Genomic DNA, 23659 nt, shown 5'->3' on the forward strand with positions numbered 1-23659 from the left:
AAATAACGCATAATTGCGCATAACAATCGCACCATGCGCTGAGGACATCTGCCTTTGTTATACAAGTGCAGATACTTTCGCTCTATAAATGAGTACCCAGCTGTGACTATTATAGTGCACCGTGAAGTTTATTTAGTCCATGGTTCTTTGAACACTGTATTCAGGAGTATAAAGCCCCTCGAGACTTATGTAATCTTACCACACAAGCATAAAGATATTACAAGCAAATAGATAATAAAAGCTCTGGATGACACTCCAGTTCTTCCAGTGTAGGTGGTGGCTTTGTGTTATTAACAGGCTATGCTCAGGATTATATTTGCATATATGAAATTCTTTCATCACATAATGTCAGCATGCATCTTTTGAGTGAGGTGAAATGAACGAGTCTATCTGATAGCAGACTGATCAAAAGAATCCTCTGGAACTTAATTAACAAGATTAATTACCAGCTTGTTTTGCCTTAATTAATCCAGAGTAAACATAATAATGCTAAATAATTGATTAATCAAATATGCTTCAAATTATATATTCGCCCATCTCTATAGAATCTTTAAAACTCATTAATCAAAATACATTGGATTTATAGTATACCACCTGACCAAGAGTTTGAAGAAAATTAAGCTCATATATCATTTGCAGACTTCACCCCCGATTCACACGAATAAATGAGAATGCTGCTTGAGTGACCTCTAGGGGTGATTGGTGCAAATGTGATTTGTGTGATATCAAAAATGACTGGGCTTTGCCCTCTGCTGTTGGCTTGCATGCATGTTTAATCCTGTGTGCAAAGAGCTTTATTAGCAATTATGTAATTGTCCAGTAAAGATTCAAACAAACCACAAATGTACAATTAGTATTTATTTATGTTTCTTTTGTGCAAGAGTATTACAGAGAGTAACAATTTGTCATTGTCTTCTTAACAGTCACAGTCAGTGGATTCATCAAGGCTAATCAAGCAAACACTCACGCACACACACCTCTAAAGCAAACTTCCCTCACATCAAAGCAAATATTTAGTATACAACCCACATGGAGAGGATATTGTTATGAGAGGAAAACTTTCACTCATATTTCATACTACATAAAGGTCACTATGAAAGCAGATAGAAATAGCAAATTAAAAGTTACATAAAAAAATAAAAAGCTAACATTTTGGTGTGGAATACTGTAAAAAAAAAATGTAAAGCTTAGTTAGGACATTAGTTATTCAAACGTATCTCTAAAAAACCCTTTTTGCATTTATGAAACGTTACTGATTAACAACTGATCAAACAAACGTGAAAAATATGCATAAAAAAGCAATACTGACGGACTGATGAATTCCTTTCTGCTCAGTGCTGAAAAACATTAGTCAGGACAGAGAATGAGCCTTTCCAAACAAACTGATGATAAGACTTTTATACATTTATTATCTAATCCAGTCCAGTTTGCTTATACAATGAAACTAAGTCCCTATTCTCAAATTATATAGGCAGCATGCTCTGATTTACAAAATAAATTGTTCTTAATGACAGTTTTACCATTGGTCTATAGAAACTTATATATCCACTATTCCCAGTGAAGTGACTTTGTCATGGTGTTCTAATAGAGAAAACTGAACTGAAATTTTATGGGATTGAACTACAATCCTATCGTTAGTTGTCCATTATACAAAACAGAAGAGAAAAAAATCTTACACATGTGAAACCTGTGTTCAGACTTGGTTGGCATGATTCAGATGCACTGATCACTTTTGTCTTTTATGTTAGAGGATGGGTTCAGCAGAGTGACTTAGGCCGCACTTTTGGAAAAAGCTGCATGTGAGAGAACAAGAAAGGACAAAATGACATTTAAAGACGGAGTAAAAATGATGAAAATTTCATACTTTACTAGTTTAAACTGGCTTTTGGAACATGGTATCTGGTTTGTTACTAGTCCAAGGTGGTCTACTAGCTTTAAAGGTGCAGTGAGTGATTAATGAGAAAAACTGTTGATATTTGAAATCAACCCAACCAAACACACCCCTCCCTTCATTGCTCTGCCCCAAAAATGCACAAACACACAACAGAAAAGTGGATGACTCTTTATCATAGCTGAAGCAAAACAAAATAATACTTTGTGAAAAATAATGCAAAGATAACAAGGAAGTACAGAAAATTTACAGAGTACACAAGAGTATATTCAATAAGAGTTGTTGGTTAGTCTCCAGCAGCTCCAGACAAACAACGATACTCAAAACTGTCCTGTTACTATAGATAACATTACAAAAACAGCATTGGTTCTGTAGAACATAGCAAAACCAACATTACTTGCGTTTGGAGCAGAAACAAAAAACATTTCTAATATTAACGCAGGTCCTAAAGCTCTAACCTCATCATAACCCTTCTTTTTCCAGTGATATTCCTCTGATCTTTTCTCTGTCTTTTGTAATGTCTCTCAGCCACCTCTCTTTCTACAGTCTTTCTTCAAATCTCCCTCTTGCTCACTCTTTCTCCTTCCCCATCATGAGTGGACATGCCCCTCACTGCTGATTGGCTCACTCTCTCTCCTCCCCCTGGTTGCCCACTGAAGCTAAGCATGGTTGAGCCTGGTCAGTACCTGGATTGGAGACCTTCTGGGAAAACCAGGTTGCTGCTGGAAAAGGTGTTAGCCAGTAAGGGGTGCTCACCCTATGGTCTGTGTGGGTCCTAACGCCCCAGTATAGTGACGGGGACACTCTACGGTGTAAGAGCACCGTCCTTTGGATGAGACGTTAAACTGAGGTCCTGACTCTCTGTGGTCATTAAAAATCCCATGATTAGGAGACCATGATGGACAGAGGCCAAGGGGCAAATTTGGCTAGGATGCCGGGGTTACACCCCTACTCTTTCGAAAGACATCCTGGCCAAATTTGCCCCTTGGCCTCTGTCCATCATGGTCTCCTAATCATCCCCATATACTGATTGGCTTCATAACTCTGTCTTCTCTCCACCAGTAAGCCGGTGTGTCGTGGGCGTTCTGGCACAATATGGCTGCCATCGCATCATCCAGGTGGAGCTGCACATTGATGGTGGTTGAGGAGATTCCCCCTTCTATGTAAAGTGCTTTGAGTGCTGAGAAAAGCACTATATAAATGTAATGAATGTAAATGTCCTCCCCCATCATGAGTGGACACGCCCCCTACTGCTGATTGGCTCACTCTCCTCCCCCATCATGAGTGGACACGCCCCCTACTGCTGATTGGCTCACTCTCCTCCCCCATCATGTGTGGACACGCCCCCTACTGCTGATTGGCAACAAGTCTGTTCGATCCACTTTCAACAGTGTTTCTCAGAAATCGTTTACTGCACCTTTAAACGGCTGAAAAGTTGTAATTTTTTTTACTTTTTGACACTAAGGCCATCCATTTTCCAACAAAATAATGGTACATGTACTTACTATAGTAATAACAGTAAATTATGCAACTAAACCAAACATGGAGCAAACCCTAAATCAAACTTTAACAATAACCCTACAGTAAGTACATGTAGTAAATGAATATTACTCAGTAACTGCAAAGTAATTACACTGTAACAACATCACCTTGAAGTGTAAACAAAATGATTCAAAGCCCCCTCCCCCATATTCTTCATGTCTAAAATATTTTCATGCAATATGTTTTTATTAACAGAAACTGGGATATATTACACAAAATTAATGAACCACATTTTAATTTTGTGATTCCAGAAGATAAAAGTTTCTGATTCACTGCTCTTTAAAAAAGAAAAGTAAAAAAATACACATCATGATTGTTTCAGCATTTTAATTAAGTAAAATTTAAATTAGATTATACTTTTTATATATATAATTAAATATGTTAAGTGATCAAGTGGCTCCCTTTGCTGAGGCCCCCTGAGTGGGCTTCAATCCCCTAGTTGAGAACCGTGTATTAGACCATTATTTTTCATGTAAATGAGCTCTTCTTACCCCAAAGTAGTTGTTTGGTACGAAGCCCTCTCTGCCACAGAGTGAAGCCCACCACCAGTCCACCCCCTCAGGCTTCTGCAGGATGGTCACCATGTCTCCTTCTCTGAAGCTCAGTTCATCAGGAGCCTGCGCAGGATATCCCCATAGAGCGTACACCACCCCACTGTTCTCTACACCCATCGCTTCCTCCACACCTGAACACAACACACACACGTGAAACTGAGCATAATGGTGGCTGCAGCCAAGTGAACTTTTGCATACATGACTGTGCTCAAACTAGTGTTGGCGAGTTAACAAGGGTGTATTGCATGTCATCTCCACCCTGCAGTTTATGAATTGCCTGACTTGTACTGACTGTTGTTTCCAACCCATATGAGCGGATGGCACTATTATCTCAGGAATATACAGCTCATTGCGACATGCTAATTTTTTAATACAGGGAGTTAATACACATGTAGGCGCTACACCTGTAAAAACTTGTGTTGCGCTATTTAGTTTAACCTCTGTAGACAAGTAATGTCTGTTAAGGTTTTTTTCTCATGACATCATCCTCACCTCTCAGGAAGCCCTCACACTCCTCGAAGCCCGGGGCATACGGGTCACACTTCTGTGACGCTGTGGCCCCATCGCTGTCTGTTACGGCCATCACCGCTGCTCCGTTACGAACCAGAAACTCGCACATTTTACGCTCATTACAGGATGCAGCACAGTGTAGAGGAGTCCTGCCAATGAGATGAGAGTGAATATATATTATGTAAATACATATGCAAAGACATAGGCACATATATATACACTTGTTAAACTGATCACTCACCATCCGTGACTGTCCGGAGCGCTAACGCTCGCCCCTATCCGCACCAGGAACTCCACCACTTGTGAGTGTCCACCGCAGATGGCATTGTGAAGGGCTGTGATACCTTCATCATTAGACTGGCTTGGGTCACTCATCTATACAGGGACACACAAGTGCACTCGTTATTTACAAGTAAGGGATGCATTTTGGCACTTGAACATTGTATTCTTATTTTGATTCAGTATTATTTTGAAGTATTTTTATTTTTGCAAAATAGTTACATATATTTATAACATATTTAATATAATTTGTATCTTTGAAAAGTAAAGTCACTGTAATTTTATTGAGTTTTTGCTCAGATTTTAGAGCACATTTATAGTAATTTCTTTACATTTATTTTTTCACTTCCAGTTTTAATTTTTAATTTGTGCAAATAATTACAAATATGTGCATTCAAACTTAAATACATGAACTCTTTCCTGCTGACATTTAAAAAAAAAAAAGTTGCCAGCCACCGCCAGCATTTTTAATAATTTTCACAATTTCATGTCCCCCAGAATATTTTGTATGAAAATCTGAACAAGCAATATACCCCCCCCCCCCCCCTAGCTAGCTAGTTTTATGCTAGCTTCATGCATTATTCATCAACACATGAATGTGGGTACTACATTTCAGAACAAAAAGCTGAAAAATGTTTTTTTTCAAAGACCACAACGTGCATAAGCAATGCTTTTATCGCTTGTTTCTGCTCCTTTCTTGCCTGTTTTTTGATCTAGAGATTCTGTCTACTCTTTCAGAATTTGCGTAATAGCGCTACCTACCATATAACAGTGAAAACATGGAAAGCCGTTGATGTCAATGGTGGGGAAAGAGTTAAATACAATCCATCTCAAGATTAGGGCTGTCACAATATCAGACTTTCACTACATGATTATCATGGCCAAATTCAATGTTCTTTTTTTGTGTGTCTGTTTTATGATGGGTGGAAACCAGAGTTAAGGTGCAATATTGTCACCTACCATGTTGGAGTGTAAACCATTTACTTGTGCTGGATTATTTACGATATTATCACAATATCAATATTTCATTTTTTAAATATTACCGTTATTGTCAATAACGGTATATTGCGACACCCATACTCAAGAGGCCTATGTTCTGATCTATTCAGTTGTGCACTGTCTGTTTTTTAGCCTTTATTGTTGATATATAACCCAGACTGAAAATAACCCTATACAGTGCTAATGCAAATTCCTAGCACCTGTAAGCAACCATACTGCAAGGTACCAGCCGAATCCCAAAGCAGAGACACATACCTCCTGTGCAGCCCTCTGTACAGTTTCCAACTCTCCTACTAAGGACCCATCCAACATCAGAACCAGTGGGCTCAAGTGAGCTCTACGAAGGGAGGGTTTATTGGCTTTGCTGCCCTTCCGTAAGATAGAGTGAATACCCTGTAAGAGCAGATTAAAATATCCTCTTAACTGTCAGTGGTGTCCACTGTTACTAAGCAATATGTAATCTGTCTGCCTCTCACCTTCTGTTGAGGAGAGACCTGTATCTCTGTGATTGGTATTGGATTTATTGTCAGAACAGATTTGGGACTCTCTTCTCCATCTGAAGAGCTGGCGCTTTCAGCAGCTGGTTCTTCCTTGATGCGGATGGTCTTCCTGCGAAACAGTTTATTCATCATCAACTTGTAAGGGTTGGGCTGGGCAAGGGGCAGGTCATACGGGGGCTGAGGAACTTCAGCTGAGCCACGTCTCTTCAGGGCCCTGGGGAACTCGGCCCGAATGCGCATCACTTCGTCCAGGTCCGTGTCCAGCTCTGACTGAGGAGCCACCACTGGCTGAAGACGTGTGGGACTGAGAGGACGAGGGGGCGTTTCTAAATCCTCCACTTTAGCCTCTCCGTCTGCTTTCATGAACACAGGGCCTTCTGTTTTACTTGCGTCTTGTTTCTCAAGCTCAGCATCAACATCTCCAGGGCGAAGTACTGTTTATAAGAAAGCAACGAACAAAAAAAAGAGCACTTCAAATTGCAAATAAACGTGTCCATAATAAATATCAAATCCATTTCAAAATTCCAAACCTCTGTAGATTTTTCAGACCATATTTAACATAAATGGTTCATACAGCATTATTTTCACCATTATATTTGGTACAGGCATCTGTAAATATTTTTATTTTATTTTTTATTTTCATTAATCACCAAACAATTGCCATGAAAACACCCTGCTTGTATGATACATTCTTAAGTCTTAATTGTATCTTTTAGAAAACTGAATGGGGCCAATAGTCTGGAAACACAAATATTTTTCCATACTCGGAGTAGTTTCCAGGTCTGTATCATGGTGTAGATAAGTATGGAAAAATAAAATTCCATACTTTTCTAAACTATGTTGGAACCCTGAATAATAATAATAATAATAATAATAATAATAATAATAATAAACATTTAAAAATGTAGCTGCATGTGCTAAGTTGAAATGTAATCTTTGTATTGATGGTTTTAAAAGAAATTCTTCAATTTAATGACTAAAATTAATAACATAACACGATTACAAATTTCATGTTATGTAACCATCAAGTTAAAAGTAATAACACATTTTATTGATTGCAAACACATAAAAACACATAAGCGCTCATCATTTCGTTGTATGTAAATACAATGATAATAAATGCTTTCATTTTCAAAGGAGAAATCTAAATAGATTTTTTTTAAGGAAAACTTTTTTTCTATTCACAAATCAATTTACAAATATCAACTTTTTGGGAAGTCTCACAACATTACATTTTAAAACTAATCGTGCCTTGGTCATGCAATGGTCAAATTATCTGCTATTGTAATAGACTGCAGGGGGTCTACTTTATGATATCATTTCCTGTTTTATGTTTTTTTTTCTGTGATGGTTGAACCATATGATTTTGATTTAGCAGACAGTTTTTCTGTCATAATGCATATTAAAATATATACTGTGTGTATACTACATATATATATATATATATATATATATATAAAATTAAAAATTAATATTAAAATATTAATAATTCATTTTAAAATGAATAATAAAAAAGACTCTGCTAAATCACATAAGTGATTTTATTTCAAAAATTTATTTTAAAGATTGTTTTAGTTTTTAATTGACTTCATGCCTTCAAAAACAAAATCAATCAAAATTAATTTTAATTCAGAAATTAAAAACATGCTCATGAAAGGTTTATTCAAGTCACTTTATGAATGAACTGTGTTTTTGAATAAATGAATAGTGTGTGTCACGTCACTGAGTGCTGGTTGGCCCACTCATGCCATCTGGTAGCTGGTACCTTCTCTATAGTAGGGAGGCTGTCTTTGAGCTTGCTGAGGTTGAGGCGTCTGGTTTTGCCGCATGTATTCTCGGGGCAGGGGAGGGAGTTGCTGGAAAACCCCTGGCTGGGGCTCTCCCATTGGGCCAGGGGTGTATCTGCCAGGGTTTTGGATCCTCATGATGAAGGAAAGCGGGATGGGCCTGTGCTGACGGACTTCAGAGCTCGGAGGGGGAACGGGGATCCGGGAAATGATTTGCTGAGAGCTGTACGCTGAGCTGGGGTTAGAGGAGAGGTCAGGGGGCACTGAGATACGAGTGTTTCTCGGGAGCGAGCTGTGAGAGGATGGGAGAGAACGGGGAGCCGTATCCTGAAGACAGAGAAGAAACTGAGAATTAGAGAACATAGAAAGCATAGTTTTTTCTTCACATTCTCAGTCAGTTACACTGTGTGTGTATACTGTGTGTGTATGTATTTATATATATTATATATATATATAATTAAACATTGATATTAAAATATTAATAATCAGTTTTAAAATAAATAATAAAAACAGACTCTGCTAAACTACATATGTGATTTTATTTCAATAATTAATTTTAAACATTGTTTTAGTTTTGAAACCCTGTTATTATTATTATTGTGTTGTTGTTTTACACTTTTATTTTATTTGTATATTTGTATCTGTAGGCAAATGCTTTGGCAATACAAATTTAAGATATTTGTCATGCCAATAGAGCACACTATAAATTTGGAAAAATGTAAAATTCACAGCACAAAAGACAGTAAGGACAGGAGCTTGTAAGAAAATGAGATGACAGCTGTTGCCTGTTTTAAGGGATTTGTCTAAACATGTTTCTTATACCTGGAAATCCTAAGGCATAATTACATATAAACTTATTTTTCATTGGTTATTATGGTATTTACAAGTTACAGTATGGTTGTTAACCTATTGGCAAAAAGCAACCATAAAAAAGCATTACGTGGGAGTGAAAGAGAAAATGTCAACGGGTTTCAGTTGATCCAGATTATTCAACAATGACATTTGCACTGTAATAATGCCATGGGCAATATTAAGACTGGCACCAACAACCACTTTTACACACACGCAATAGTTTGCACACCTTGGCGGAAGAAGGTGCATCCAGGTTCGATTCTTTCCAGTTGCTGTTGGGTACAGCTGGTCTGATCCACTCATTCTCTACAACACAGAGAAAAACACATCATTAATGAAGAATTAACATTAAGAGAGCGACTTGACTAGAGATGTTGATATGTGCTTACAGTTAACCCAGTCTACTGCATGATGTTGCCTCTTGGTAACAAACCCATTTTCATCACTTTGCCAGCACATGATATAGTGATAAAATGCTTAATTAAGAAGGCATGACTTTGAATAAACCAATAAAAAGTATTTCATAATACATCTTGGATATTAAAACTTTAAAGATTGTGTCAAGGACTATATTTATTGTATATTATTATTAATATTGTAAACTTGTAGAGCATAAATTATTTGTACGTTCTGAATGGTTAAATGTGTTTGTTACACAGAAGCAATATTATGTGACTGGAATTGATATAGATTGTGATATATTTATTTAGATATTCTACACATTTTAAATTATTTACTTTTTCAGTATTTACTTAACATTTATGTAAAATTAATTTAAAAAAATATTAAGAATTGTCTCATGTAGCAGTCAATGTAAAGTCTGATATAGTTTAATAAAATTGTTTAATATATTTTTTTATATTCTGAAATAAGTACAAAACAGGCACTCAATTTCAATGGAAATATCTGAATGAACAAAAACAGGTCTTTGATTATTCATTTCTGTTAATTGTTGCACAATGTTGCCTCCTGGTTTACTAATGAGCAATGCAATTTTATGAAAGAAAAGTGAGTCATTGTGTGTTTACATTAATTTTATATTCTGTGTAAATTGTGCAAACAGAACTTACTATCATAGGTGTGGTGAGGCTTTCTCTCGTATGCATCCAGGTCTGTCTCGTTCCAGGGGTTCTTCTGCCTCTGCATCCCCTCTTCTGAAAGATGCAAGAACAAACGATAAACCAAAAAAAGCAAACAGACAACTTTACCACCAACCAAAGACCTTTGGTGCCCACTGTACACCTAAAGAACTTTTCAGTAAACATTTCAGAGTGTGAAGAAAAATCTAAAGAACATTTTTGTGCAAATGATCGTTTCTATGGATGTTAAAGAATCTTCATGGAATTGCAAATAGCAATAAAGAACCTTTATTTTTAACCCTTTAATGCACAAGGAATGCAAACCTCTACTAATGCACAACATGGGTCTAAAATGACCTGTATTCATTTCCTATGTTATTTAATGCATGGTTGGGTGTTTTTTCCCCTACATTTTTTTCATCTTTTGAAAATAATTGATTTTTTAAGAGTGTTTATTTACATGCATTTAATACACTCAAAATCCCAAATACCTGGTCTGAATGACTGGAAGTTGCGTGGTAGCGTACTGGCTGATGGTTGACTATAAGGCTGAGGGGAAGGAGCTCGATCCAGCCTTTGTGACCTGTTCATTAAAGACTTGGGGCTAGATGAGGGCTGAAGCAAGCTGCGAGATGTTTTACTGTCGAATGTGGGGCTAGATAAGGGCGACAGTTCCACATAGTTCACCGATCCTCTCGTGCTTCGCTCTTGTGACCTCTGCGGCATTCGTCTCAATGTATTTGGAGACATATTAGGGGGGATCTTTTGGTCGACGGGATATCGTGAATCTGAGTTGTCTTTACGTGTCATGAAAGGCGAGTGCTGCTGGGTTAAAGGACTGGGAGATAAAGGCATAAACTTCATGCTGTCTAGGCCAGGTGACGGAGATCGAACTGTGAGAGGAGGAGGAAGGTCCAGGTTGGATTCTTTCCGGTTGATGGTGGAGTCTGAGCTCTGGGAAACTGGGAAGCTTGTCCTGATGTTCTCAGATTCATTCTTGTTTGCGCTGTACAAACTGCTGTTGCCATTGCTGCTGCGCTGGAGTTTAGGGCTTGAACTCTACAATTAAAAAAAGATTAAGGAAAAAATATCATGATGTTGGATTTGAAATACACTAGAACAATATTTAGCTACATATGCACCATCTCAAACAGTGGAATGTAGATAGTAAGTTCTGGGATGACCATGGCAGTCTTTTTTCGATTAAAAAGCCTTTATTATTTCATGGCTACACACAAAACAAAATTCTCCTACGTGTTTCGTCGCATGCCTTCCTCAGGGAGAGTAGCACAAACACACTTAGCACAGGTGAGAATAATAACATTCATTTAGTAAGTCACATTATTAGTAAACTGCTGACATGTGATATATGTATATATAAGTATTGAGCATTCACTGATGTATCTATATCAGAAAAATGTATTCTCAATATTACAAAACCACCAAAAAAATGTACTTAAGTCTAGGTCTTTATTTAAGTCTGGTGTAATGATGCTGAACATTCACAGGAATAAATTACATTTTAAAATAGAAAACTACTTTAAGTAGTAATAATATCACAATATTGCTGTTTTTATTGTATTTTTAGCAAATAAATGCAGTCTTGGAGAGCATACGATATATAAATATAAGTGTTACTTTTCCCAACCCTAGATGTAATCGGTTGCTATTTGTTTTGTATTATATTTTGTAGTGGTTTTGCAGGTCATTTAAATAGCTCTGCTGTGTGAAATAAAATATATATTTCTACAAGTAAACACAACTGATTAACATGAAGCACTAAACTGCATGAATAGTGATTATATGATGTGTATCACTGCAGGACATTGTTATCACTGCTTGAAATGTCAACTACCAAAATAAGATAGAAAACCGGCTTGACAATATAACCCAGCTCATTCTTGAGTCAGTTCTGTACCTGTGCAGTAGGGGTTTGTGCAACAGGAGTGGCTTCTGACAAGAGAGAGCTGAACTCCCGTGACAGCTCGTCCGCTGTGGCCAAAGATGCGTTCAGTTCATCGTTGATGGACTGAACTACAACATTCATACAAAAACATTGAGTAAATATGCAATAATGATTGTAAGTGGTCAGAAAAAGGACAGAAAACATGATGTAACAAGCCACTCCAGAACTATGTACAGTAGCACCTTATTTGCCATTTTGTAGACACTCGCAAAGGACTGAAAAATTTTAGCATGCTTAGACATGTAACCATGTTGTTAGAACCGCTGCATAGTGATCTGTCCCACATTGCCTATGCATGAAACATAACTGCTGTTTATTGCAATACTCACACATCAAGTTGCTGCCATAGCTGCTCTGGAAGTTCATGGTGTTTGTGTTTCTGTAGATGTGTCCTCCAATTCATTCAACACACCGCCTGAGTGCAAAAAAGAAGATCAGATCAATCTTTCTTTGTCCATCATAATTTCTAACATTGAATCTTTAGGAAGAGCATGCTTGCTGACTCAAAACAGAAATATTTGAAATCAGTTGTTGTTCAATCTATTATCTATTTATTTGATGCTAAAGCACATTTTATTTTATTTTGTTCTGACAGTAAACACTTCTTTACCTTTACATTTACCAGATGCACACTGTTCGCCGTGATGGTTTTAAATTGCTTGAAATATGATTGGAATCACTTCATAAAAGGAAAATACAGTTAAGTGCTAGATGTGCAACGCATGTCATATAGACATACAATTATAATGAGAACATTTGCTTTTAATGGTGAGGCTTTTGTTTTTGTAATCAGGCTCTCAAAAATAATATAAAAATTCGGATTTAGATTTATCAGCCAATATATCGGTTATCGGCTTTCAAATATAAAGAATTATCGGTTATCAGTATCGGCCAAAACCGGTGCATCCCTACTTTTAAAGTCCTTCCTACTATGTTTAACCACATAAACAGCTTGAACTACCAGTCCGTAACTACAAGCTATCTTTTCAACATCTTGCATCTTTTAAGCAGTGTTACAAATTAATTTTTAAAAGTTAAAATATAGTCCTCCACATAATATCATCATAAAAAATTGGGCAATAATTATGGAATTAGAGAAGACTATACTTCAAAAGCTTGGGGTCAGTAAGATTTTTTCATGTAGTCTGCATTAAATTGATCAAAAGTGACAGAAATTACTTTTTCATTGTAACAAAAGATTTCTTTTTCAGATAAATCCTGTTGTTTTGAACTTTCTATCAAATCAAAAATGTAGACCTGTATCATGGTTTCACAAAAATATTATTATTTTTTTAATTCTTTTCGTTTATGGTTGCTGTTCTTGTGTATATTGTATGTAATTCTGCTATTATTTTATTTTCTCCTTTCCTTTATTTTGAACTCATGTGGAATGATGTTTGAACATAATTTGACAGTTCATATTGACAGATGACAATATGACAGATCCATAATTGTATATCACCTTTTCATTATTTCTTAAGTTTAACCTTGTTCTGTCTCTATCCTGAGATGGAATTCTTATACTTACTAAGGACTATAAATGGTATCTGTAATTGTGTTATGTATTTTGTTTGTGGATAAAATCAAAATAAATATTAAGCAGCACAACTGTTTTCAACACTGATTATGATAAGATATGTTTCTTGAGCAGCAAATCAGCATATTAGAATAATTTCTGAAGGATTATGTGACACTGAAGACTGGAGTAATGATGCTGAAAATAGTAAATCCATGTTTTCACTTCTTCTCTTCAGTTCAGCCCACTCATCTTCTATAGGGTTCAGGTCAGGGACTGGGATGGCCATTGCAGTGACCCATTTCTGTTTTAATTTTGATGTTTGTTTTTAGATCACTGTCCTGTTGGACGATCCAAACATGGCCCATTATAAGATTTCTAGCACAGCCTGTCAGGTTTAGATTTTTTATCTGTTGGTTTTTGATCGAATCCATGATGCCATGTATCTAAACAAGATGTCCAGGACCTCCACCAGAAAATTAGGCCCACAGCATTAAAGATACAGCAGAGCATTTCATTTTACATATGGGGTACGTTTTTATCCCTGTGACCACCAAACCCATCTTAAGTGTTTGCTGCCAAAAAAAGCACATTTTGTTTTGACGTTCCAGTAGTGTCAGTTACTTTTTAAACGTTCTATGGATGGATGAAACTAAACAAAAAAAGCTTTTTGGCAGCAAGCACTTAATATGGGTTTGGTTCATACAAATAATTCTGACTAGCACAGTATAATATTGAGTCATGATCATTCTGCAATAGTGAAGATTGCCCTACCTACTAAAACATAGACATAGATCAGGACTTGCGAGATTTTCTAACGCATTCCAACAGTCAAAAATACCTTCAGAGAAACGCCCCATCCCACGTGCAAAATGTTGCTGCAACCCCTTCTTTACACTATAATTAACGCTTACTGAATCAAGAGCAAGTGACACTATGAATTTCACATGCTGATGTGTCTATATACTTACCCAACATGTGTGAGAACATAGATATGTGGGTTGCACTTAGAGACTGATTTTATGCATATCTGAACATTTTCTTAGACTTTCACCCTTTATAAGTAAAAAATATATAATAATAATAATAATACAAAAAACTTTATTAGCAATTTGCCTGTTCTTTGTGCAGTTTTCAATATTGGTGGGGGTTCGTGGACATCGCTCATTTTACAAAGTTAAAAACATACAGCATGCAAATATTGTCCTTTGTGAAACAATGACTTATTATTAATAACATTAAGCTGATATTTGGTGAACTTTTAGTGGGGTTGTATTAGTTACACACAGTCATTTCCATGAGCTTATTTGATCTGACGAAAATGTAATAAACTGTGTGTACATGTGCCTTTCGTGCTCTCTTGCCAAACAGCACCATGAGCATTGCCCGGGTCACCTAAACAAATGCACTTCTAAATGCCCTACCTTCCTTAAATAAAGTGACAAGATTTCTGAAATTTTACTTGAGCAGTCAATATACCATTCAAATTTGCAATCTAATTGTTTAAAAGTTACAAAACATGGTTTTATTTTGACCATGGGAAATGTAATAGGGTCAGAGAAATGTTTTTTTTTTCATTCAGATCTATAACTATTCAAAAATACATAAAAATGCAATTTACACATACAATATCTTGAATGCACTTCTAATATGATGATGATGTATAGTATATTTTTATTAGACATTTAAGGTATGTTTGTAGAATAGCCTGCACAATTATATAAATGAAAACATCTGTTTGCTATTTTAGTATGTTTTATTTATCTATTAATTTTAAAATGTAATTTATTCCTGTGATTAAAGCTGAATTTTCAGCATCATTACTCCAGTCTTCCGTGTCACATGATCCTTCAGAAATCATTCTAATATGATAATTTGCTGCTTAAGAAACATGTGAAAGTTATTATTCTTAATATTTTTATTATTTGACAGAAATCTTTTGTAAGAGTATATGTTTTACTGTAACTTCTGATCAATTTAATGCATCCTGACTGATTAAAAGTAAAAAAAAAGGATAAATAATAATAATAATATCTTACTGACCCCAAATTTTGAATGGCAGTTTCTCATCCTTTTTAAAAACTGTGCAATAAGTGATGGATGATTTAATGATTCTTTTTAACAACCATGTGCAACATCTAACACATTAGGTGTTTTTTCACTTTGCACGTAGTTCTGAATGCACGGTAAAAAACAAACAACAAAAAAACAGGTAAAAAGGGGGAAAAAAACACACCCTCTCTATCTGTATTCTCACACTCTCTCTTTTTGTTCCTCATCTGATCTTAAACCCTGGTTTCCACTTCTCATTTCACTGCCCGCCGGTTGTTTGCCAATACAGTGAGCCTGGAATGGGAAGTTGAGAGTGACAGGTTAATAATAACGCTCGTTCTGCGCTGATAAAAAGACCTAGCCCATTTTCTGAGCCTGGGGTGGAAACCATGACTAAAAGTTTAAAAAAGCAGTGCTTTTTACTGATGAATCAGGGTGTGGTGACAGAAACCATTTGCTCATGCTCTCTCTTTCTCAACACAGTTTCTCAATCAGTTGTTACACATGTCCTTTACCCTGATTTGCATGATAAATCTCAGCCTCTGTTTTAATAAATTAAATCCTATGTTTATATTTATATAGCGCTGCAAAAACTGATCAGTAATAATCGATAATGAAAATAATTGACAGATTAGTGAAGATAATATTATATATTGAAGATAATTTGCTGTGCAGTGTGCATGGAAAACATCCACCAGATTAGTGTGTGCTCCTTCTATCAGTTAACATTTAGTTTGTGCTTGTTTTTGTTATATATTCTTTTTTAATTTTTAACTTCTGTTTTAACCCTTTGAAATTGTTCAATTAGGAGTCACGCATATGTTGTTCGCGGTCAACAAAGACAGAACTCCTGAAATGTATCTTTTTTTATTTATATATTTTTGTGCAATAATATTTTTTTTTTATTTTGTATTTTGAGAGAATTTTATGTGTATCTTCGGCTTCTTGTTTTCCCATTGAAAAAAGTATTTTTAAAAATTCAATGTTAAAATTGACAAGGCCTTTAAAATCCTATTTTTGAAGGCAGATTAGTATCATCAGGTGGGAGTTCATCTGTAAAAAAAACATCTGTAATGCCATGGTGTAACCACTAGGAGTGTGTCTATTTTGCACTGTCGATCTTTTAAGCCTGGTTCACACGGGACGATTTTAAAATTGTCGGACGATTTTCAAAACCTGAGAGACCCCACACAAGGCGATAAAAAAATCACGGGTCTAACAGTTTTGGTCGTACCGTGTGTGGTGCGCAGCCACGCGGCAAAATCAACACATCACACAAAAATGTTATCAAAAGAAAAGGCGATGGTCAAAGAAGTGGAGACAACGCGAGCATGTACGGCTGTTTTGATTTTGTTTCCCGGTGCTTCCTCTGCGCCTCGTCACCTCGCTTTCTGATTGGCTACACGCCACAGTCTACAGGCTGGAGAAATCGGGCCCAAAAAATCAACATGTTGGATATCCCCGATTTGAGATCGGAGCGGACCCGACGTCCTTCCGAGCAGATGAGAGCACTCTTAACACACCACACACGGCAGGAATATCTCATCAGATTATTTTACTATTATCGGGGCATACTTAAGATTGTCGGAAGGGGTAAATCGGGGCTAAAATCGGGCTAATTATCCTGCCTTGTGAACCAGGCTTTAGAGTGTAACCCCTTCACTGCGATGAGCTTTTTTTCTGTATCATTACTGATTTGTAGATTTTACCCCCCAAAAATTCCTCTTTGTTCATATATTTTGTGTTTCCCATTAATTTCCTATGGTGGTCATTTCTGACCGCGAACAACACAAGTGTGATTATTTTTTTAACGACCAATTTTAGAAGTCCACAATTTTTTTGTGGTCACAATTTTTTTGAAGAGCCACAAAAGTCACAGAGTGTCATACCATTCTAATGAAGTAGCCATTTTTAAAAATGACCAAACAACCCCAGAGTGTTAAAATGGTAAGCAATAGGGGGGTCGCGAGATCTCGTGATATTTAAATGTGAACTAAAGACCCAGGCGGAGGATTCAAACCTATGTTAGGCTGGGCTGTGTTTTAACTACCTCTTAGCTCTGGTCTCGGAGCACTTTGATTAAGGTTCCACTAATTGTTTGCACTTAATAAGACTAAAAAAAAACCTGTTATTTATACTGTTTTTATTTCTATGTTCAGTTTGTGGAAAGGAGATTAAGGAGGTCATACACAGCCTCAATCAGAAGCGCATAATTCATGTACAGTAAGGTCTGAAGAGACTCGAGTGAAATCATACAGGAGAGAGACAGTCAGCTGAGTTTGTGGCAAAACCTTTTACAGTGCTTGTATATTGTTGTCGTTCAATGCATATGATAATTCATACTAAGAAAGTACAACTGATTGACATTCATTATGAGATGATTAGTTAAAACATTTCGCACCTGCAGACTATTTTTCCAGTCACAAATTTTGTCATTGAGAATTTCTTAAAAATACTGTGCAAAAATCTCGTCTCGATCTCATGACCCCAATCTCGTGTCTCGTCTCGTGAGCAAAGTGTCTTGTAAGAGCCTACATTAATACATTCACATTTGTTTTTATAGCCTTCAAATTGCACATTGTTTGGAGGACAACATTGGGCAGGATGTGGAATAACATTTTTGTAAATGATTCAAATTAATTAATTTTATAATTCGTTTTACTATAACTTTAATTCATGTTGATAATTATTTATTAATGCTTTCAAATAATTTATTATTATTTTATATATTTTTTTTGTCATCCAATTATTCAGCAAAATAACCAACAGATTAATTAATTATGAAAATAATCAGTTGTTGCAGATTTATTTTAGGCACGGTTAATTTGAAAAGTGTTTATATGTAACCAAGTTTCATCTTGTAGGTGAATCATTAAAAACCAAGGAATAATAAAAAAAGGTCAATCACTATCTACAGACAAGACAACAAATAGTACATTTTGTACCATCCTAAGCAGTATTTAGATCCCCACAGTTCTCCAGACGGTTAATTAAAGGCATACTTCACCCAACAATGACGACATGGTCCTCATTTACTCAGCCTCATGTCATTCCAAATCTGACTCACTTCTGTAGACAGCAAAATATATTTTGAAAGATTTTATTTATCATAGTCAATGAAGTTCAGTTATTTTTAAACCATTTAAATTATTTTGTGTCAGACAGAAAAAGTAAGTCATACCAATTTGGAGTGACAAAAACTGAGGGAACTATCCCTATAATTCACTTTAATTATAAGTGAACATTCATGACAGGTCTCAGACACCTCATGGCATTGAAACAACCAAAGTTATCATTGTAGAGACCACAAGAGTTTTTTATAGTCTAACAACTGATAAGAACAAACTAAGCCATGAATTCAAAAAGCATGTAACAGGTTTGGAATTCATGTAGGATCTTGCAAAAAAGCCTTTTGAAAAGGTACCGCCCCATACCTTTTTTTCTGAGAGTGTATGAGGTTCATCAGATAAAGAATAAAAATAAAATTACACAAATATGCAATGACTGCAAAATGGCCATGTACAAAATCTCAGAACTCTGCTCTTACAATGAAAGGCATTGATTACATGAATCTTGAGTCTTGGGATGTTATTTCAACTCTTGAAAAGGCTGCTTCTGAAGGGGAGTGGAGCAACCTTTACCATGACATGGACCATGGACTGGATACAAAAGATAAAACTCTTATGAACCCCACCCCATTGTCACATTATGGGCTTTCACAACAGGCAGTTATATGAACTCAGTTATGTGAACTAGCCACCAGAGTGGTCCCACCGAGAACTATTTCCCCCCAGAGCCATTATCCTTTGCATTCGCACCGCCAGTAACTCTGAGGTGACGTAACCCGGCTGACAGTGACCGCATTAAACACCTGGAGGACAGAGGATGCTGTGATCGGAGCTGTGTTGTTGTTGTGTGTTCGGCCATTCAACGGACATTTGCGTCACTGGTAGTCCCTTGTGTGCTGGGTTAGACCCTACTCTGAAGTAGGAGCAAATTTAGTCCCATAAAAGACGTCCAGTTGATCCGTGATCCATACGGAACCAGGCCCCACGGTTCGACACGCATGTGATTCGCGGATTAATTGCTAGTTTAACCATCATATACCCCTTTTCCACCAAAAAAGAACGGGTTCGGAACTGGTGCTGGTTCAAAGTTAGTTCGGAGTTGGTTCAACTTGCGAACCTTCTCAGAACCGGTTTGTTTTCCCACTGACTAGAGCGCCCAGCGAACGACGTCGTTACGTCACTGTGTACGTCGCCATACAGAAACGCTAGCAAGTACATTATTTTGGGATTATCTCTAACTTGTGTTCCATGAAGGCTTTAAAAACAATTGAAATAAGTAAGTCTTTTAATCTTTTCCTTTGATATGTAATCATTTCTGATTAGTTATGTACCTCTGTCTTGTGTCTTTTTTTCTTTCCGTTTATTTGTTCTATATTTTGACTGTTTTCTTCTTTGCTTACATAATGTTTTCAATAAAAAAATACAATTTAAAAAAAGCTAGAAACGCTTGCGCCAACTTCAAGCATAATAATTACAATGGTGGACTACATCGTGTTTCTGCAAATGTTTCTCCTGGCTTTGCGGTCATAAAATATGTTTAGGACACATCTAAACCCGCCTCCAGCCCCGCCGTAAGCATGACACGGTGGTAAAAGAACGGTTCTCTGGTTCTAGTCCAGCAAAGAGTTGGTGCCGCTTTGGAACCAGTTTTCCTGGCCGAGAACCGGTTCTTTGGCTGTCGAAACACAAAGAACCGGTTCGCGAGTAGACACCGGCTCCGAACCGGCTCTCAAAATGCTTTGGTGGAAAAGGGGTAATAGAGTGAAAGTTTATCATTTGTACAGTTTTCTCTTGATAATTTACACAATCAAGCGATTTTAAAACATTCAAGCGCAAGAAGAGGCGACAGAGAACTCGATCACACCCGAAGCGCGTGCACATAGAAACAGACTTGTTTCAGATAGCATGCAAAATCTGAATTGATTCCTTTTGATTCTCCTTGAACTTGAACAGACTCATACACACAAAATTATGTTAGAATGCCTGTCTCGGCAAGTATCCGTCGGTTATGTCTTAAGTGAACGTAAACAGTCAAGAAAGAAATCGATCGGATGTGTATCGTTATATTGGATCTGTTCATTAGGTCTTAAAGTGACAGCAGCCTATAAATACCTGCTGTTGTCTATATGCCATTAATGTTAATCAAACAACAAAAAACATCTTTAACAAAGATTAATCTATATTTAATTTATACAGTGAACTATTTTACATTTAATGATGACATTACTGTACCTAAATACTCTTAGACAACACTTTATTTGTAACTTTGTTCTATTGTATTTATCATCTTGTAACTTGTGTATTTGTTTTTATTTTGTTAATGGCTGTTCACTTGTCTAATAATGTTTAATTATTAAAAGCTAGATTTTTTCTGTGGTATCGAAGTGGGCTTTAAATTGTTAAATGAAAAGCAAAGTTACCACTCTCCGCCCAATTTTTTTCTTTTTTCTTTTGCTGAACAGAAAAATGAACCCACAAGAAGATATTTTGAAAATGTTTTTTGTTCATAAAATGATCATTGACTGTTCTTCAAAATGTCAGACAGAAGAATGCAAGTCACACAGATTTGAAATAGCATGAGGGTGAGTAAATGATCAAATTTTTGGGTGTGAAATAAAACTATTATACTGAAATAGAACTACTTAGAAATCAAGACATTTGATCATAGTTGGCTTAATGGTTCACACACAAGATTGGGGAGTGTCAGGTTACATTTCAGACAATGACGGCCACTGGAGAACATTCTGACTAAACCCTGTTAGTCATGCTGATCCCATGGGGTCGGTTTTAGGACAACTCACACTCTTTCTGACCAACGATACTAGACACTTCTGTTTTTGCTTATGTGCAGGGATGTTTGTTTATGTGCAGCCTGTGTAAAGAGGAATCTGCAGAGTCTCAAATAACATTTGCATCTGGAATCTCTCAAGTCTTCAGAATTACAAGCTTAACATTCCTCGTGAATCACACAAGATATCCGACATCCACCCCGACTGCATCCGACCTTTACAACATTAACCCGCCAGTGCACACAAGGACAGGCCGGCATGTGATCGAACAAACATGCAAAATTGTCAGATTATAAAGTGCAAAAGGCAGCCAAAAAAGCTCCAAACAAGTTGTAGCAGGACAGAATTAAACAGATATGCAGTTCAGCTTGTTTTTAGTCTGATGGTAAATCAGGCCTGAATGCTAAAATTGAACTTAATCCCAACACAAAAAACATGAAGGTTGAAAAAACACTGTAAACATGTTTAACCATGTGAAGCCTGACATATGAAACAATAGTCAGAAACATCTATTTTCTGAACTGTAAGTTTGTTGAACCTATTAAGGAAAATCTTTAAAAAAAAAAAAAAGTTTGCATGCATGATTAAAATTGTATAAAATATTAGATACATCAGGCCCATATAGTGAGAATATGCATGAAATCACCAACATTTAATTCAGAGGCCCGAACAAGTAAATCAATGAGATCTCTATAACATTATAGCAGACAACTTACATAAAACGCATATACTGTAAATATCAGTTGTTACTCTGTATCTCCCAATGTGTTAAATATGTAGTTCAGAAAAAATGTTAATTCTGTCATCATTTACTCACCCTCATGTTATTCCAATCCAAACCTGTATGAGTTTCTTTCTTCTGTTGAACACAGAAGAAGATATTTTAAAGAATGTTGGTAAATAGACAGTAAATGGTAGCCATTGACTTCCATATTAAAAAAATGGCATTCATATAAGTCAATGGGTGTCGTCGACTGTCTGGTTCCCAACATTCTTTAAATACCTTATTTTGTGTTCAACAGAAGAAAGAAACTGATACAAGTTTAGAACAACTTGAGGGTGAGAAAGTGATAAAAAAAAATTGCATCCTTGACAATGATTTATAGTTAAGACAATATATAAATTCTTATTTTTATAATAAAAGCGCTGTAATTGTATTGTATAATGCAATGCAATACAATTGTGCTTGAGAGATGACCAAATAAATTCCTCAAAAGCCTGATTTATTATATTTGTCACATATGTTTGAACATGATGTGTCTAAAAAATTGATGTATGGATTATAAAGTGCTCATCTTGAAATATTACTAACAATATAAATGTAATCTTAAAACATGGTGGATTTTTTTTAGAATTATGCTAAAAGCCTTTTACTTGCTAGAAGATTATGTACAGGTTTTTCAGCAAAGAAAAAACTTTGATCATTTTGATAATTTAGAGGCATTCCTATATCAAATATGATACAGTGCTTTATAGGGTTAAAAGGTTTAGTCATCATGTATCCCGACAAGAAATGCTAACGAACATCTGTAACAAAAAGCAACTGGCCTTCATGTTGACACAGGCCTCTTTAAGTATTCATATTCTGAACAACACAAAGTACTACAAAACTACATGATTACTAAATAAATAAGAGCTCGCACTTTTGGTGAATTCAAAGACTTCATTCAGGTTGGATAGCCTAATGAATAGGCTAATATATTGTTGAGTGGACAGCTCAATGAGAACAGACTTCAAAAGCTTTTTCCAAGACATCTGATTCCCATTAAAGCTTCTCTGACTCCTCCTTCTGCATTCTCGAACACAAAGGCGCCTTAAAAAACTTTCGAAACAGTACATATTTCAAAATATATAATTCTTTAAAAGGTTCCTAAAAGGCCTGGCATGACGGACACGACCGAGTCCGCTGTACAATCCACATAGCCTTCTCAAAGACAAGTTAAATTACTGAACTCTCAGTCAAAAGCACAATAATATATTCCTTTACCTTGAATAGCTGTAACAGTTGTGAGGTTGTCGTGCTGTGTAAAGTCCTAAAAAATAGTCCCGCTGAGCATGGATGTGTTACATGACTAGCTGGAAAACATTTCAATGGTGTTTGTTTAACTCTTGCCAGTGAAGTTCAGAGATATTCAGCCCAGCCCACTGCTTCTGAAACCCGACCCAGGTGTTTCACAGCTGGCGCAGGTAAACAATGCGACCCAATGCGCGCAGACATGTTATTATATTTGTTTCTAATTTGTATCGTGATTGTTTTTATGTATTTATTTAAGAG

At 36.3% G+C, this 23659-nt stretch overlaps 1 protein-coding gene across 6 annotated transcripts; it reads right to left on the reverse strand.

The window, feature by feature from the left end:
- Window positions 1–843: 843 nt before the first annotated feature.
- On the reverse strand, window positions 844–23549 carry ppp1r13l (protein phosphatase 1, regulatory subunit 13 like). 6 transcript variants are annotated; one of them, XR_013189657.1, is made up of 16 exons: window positions 23372–23508; window positions 18535–18596; window positions 15712–15821; window positions 12289–12374; window positions 11912–12027; window positions 10485–11052; window positions 9985–10068; window positions 9144–9220; window positions 8041–8389; window positions 6252–6709; window positions 6031–6168; window positions 4739–4872; window positions 4480–4646; window positions 3925–4118; window positions 1677–1793; window positions 844–1337 (listed from the first exon to the last, which is right to left on the reverse strand). XR_013189657.1 is itself a non-coding variant. In XM_077194553.1 (15 exons), exons 4-15 carry the CDS (start codon window positions 12323–12325, stop codon window positions 1758–1760), a joined length of 2358 nt encoding a protein of 785 aa, XP_077050668.1. In that variant the 5' UTR covers window positions 12326–12374; window positions 15712–15821; window positions 18535–18596; window positions 23372–23508; the 3' UTR covers window positions 844–1757. The 6 variants fall into 6 exon arrangements, 3 of the variants coding, with proteins under 3 accessions (XP_077050668.1, XP_077050667.1, XP_077050666.1); XR_013189656.1 differs by lacking the exon at window positions 15712–15821; XM_077194553.1 differs by having other exon boundaries at window positions 844–1793.
- Window positions 23550–23659: the final 110 nt, after the last annotated feature.

The sequence above is a fragment of the Siphateles boraxobius genome, unplaced genomic scaffold (assembly GCF_051911475.1).
Source record: "Siphateles boraxobius isolate OS27281-9 unplaced genomic scaffold, OSU_SipBor_1 32, whole genome shotgun sequence".
Taxonomy (NCBI): Eukaryota; Metazoa; Chordata; class Actinopteri; order Cypriniformes; family Leuciscidae; genus Siphateles; species Siphateles boraxobius.

Bases quoted from the DNA above. Each gene is read 5' to 3' on its own strand.
- ppp1r13l (XM_077194551.1), bottom strand. From the start codon at position 12,325: ATGAACTTCCAGAGCAGCTATGGCAGCAACTTGATGT. The intron at 4,119-4,479 runs GTGAGGATGATG...TGTTGTGTTCAG, and splicing joins GTGTGAGGGCTTCCTGAGAG to GTGTGGAGGAAGCGATGGGT. The intron at 1,794-3,924 runs GTAAGAAGAGCT...TCTCACATGCAG, and splicing joins TACCAAACAACTACTTTGGG to CTTTTTCCAAAAGTGCGGCC.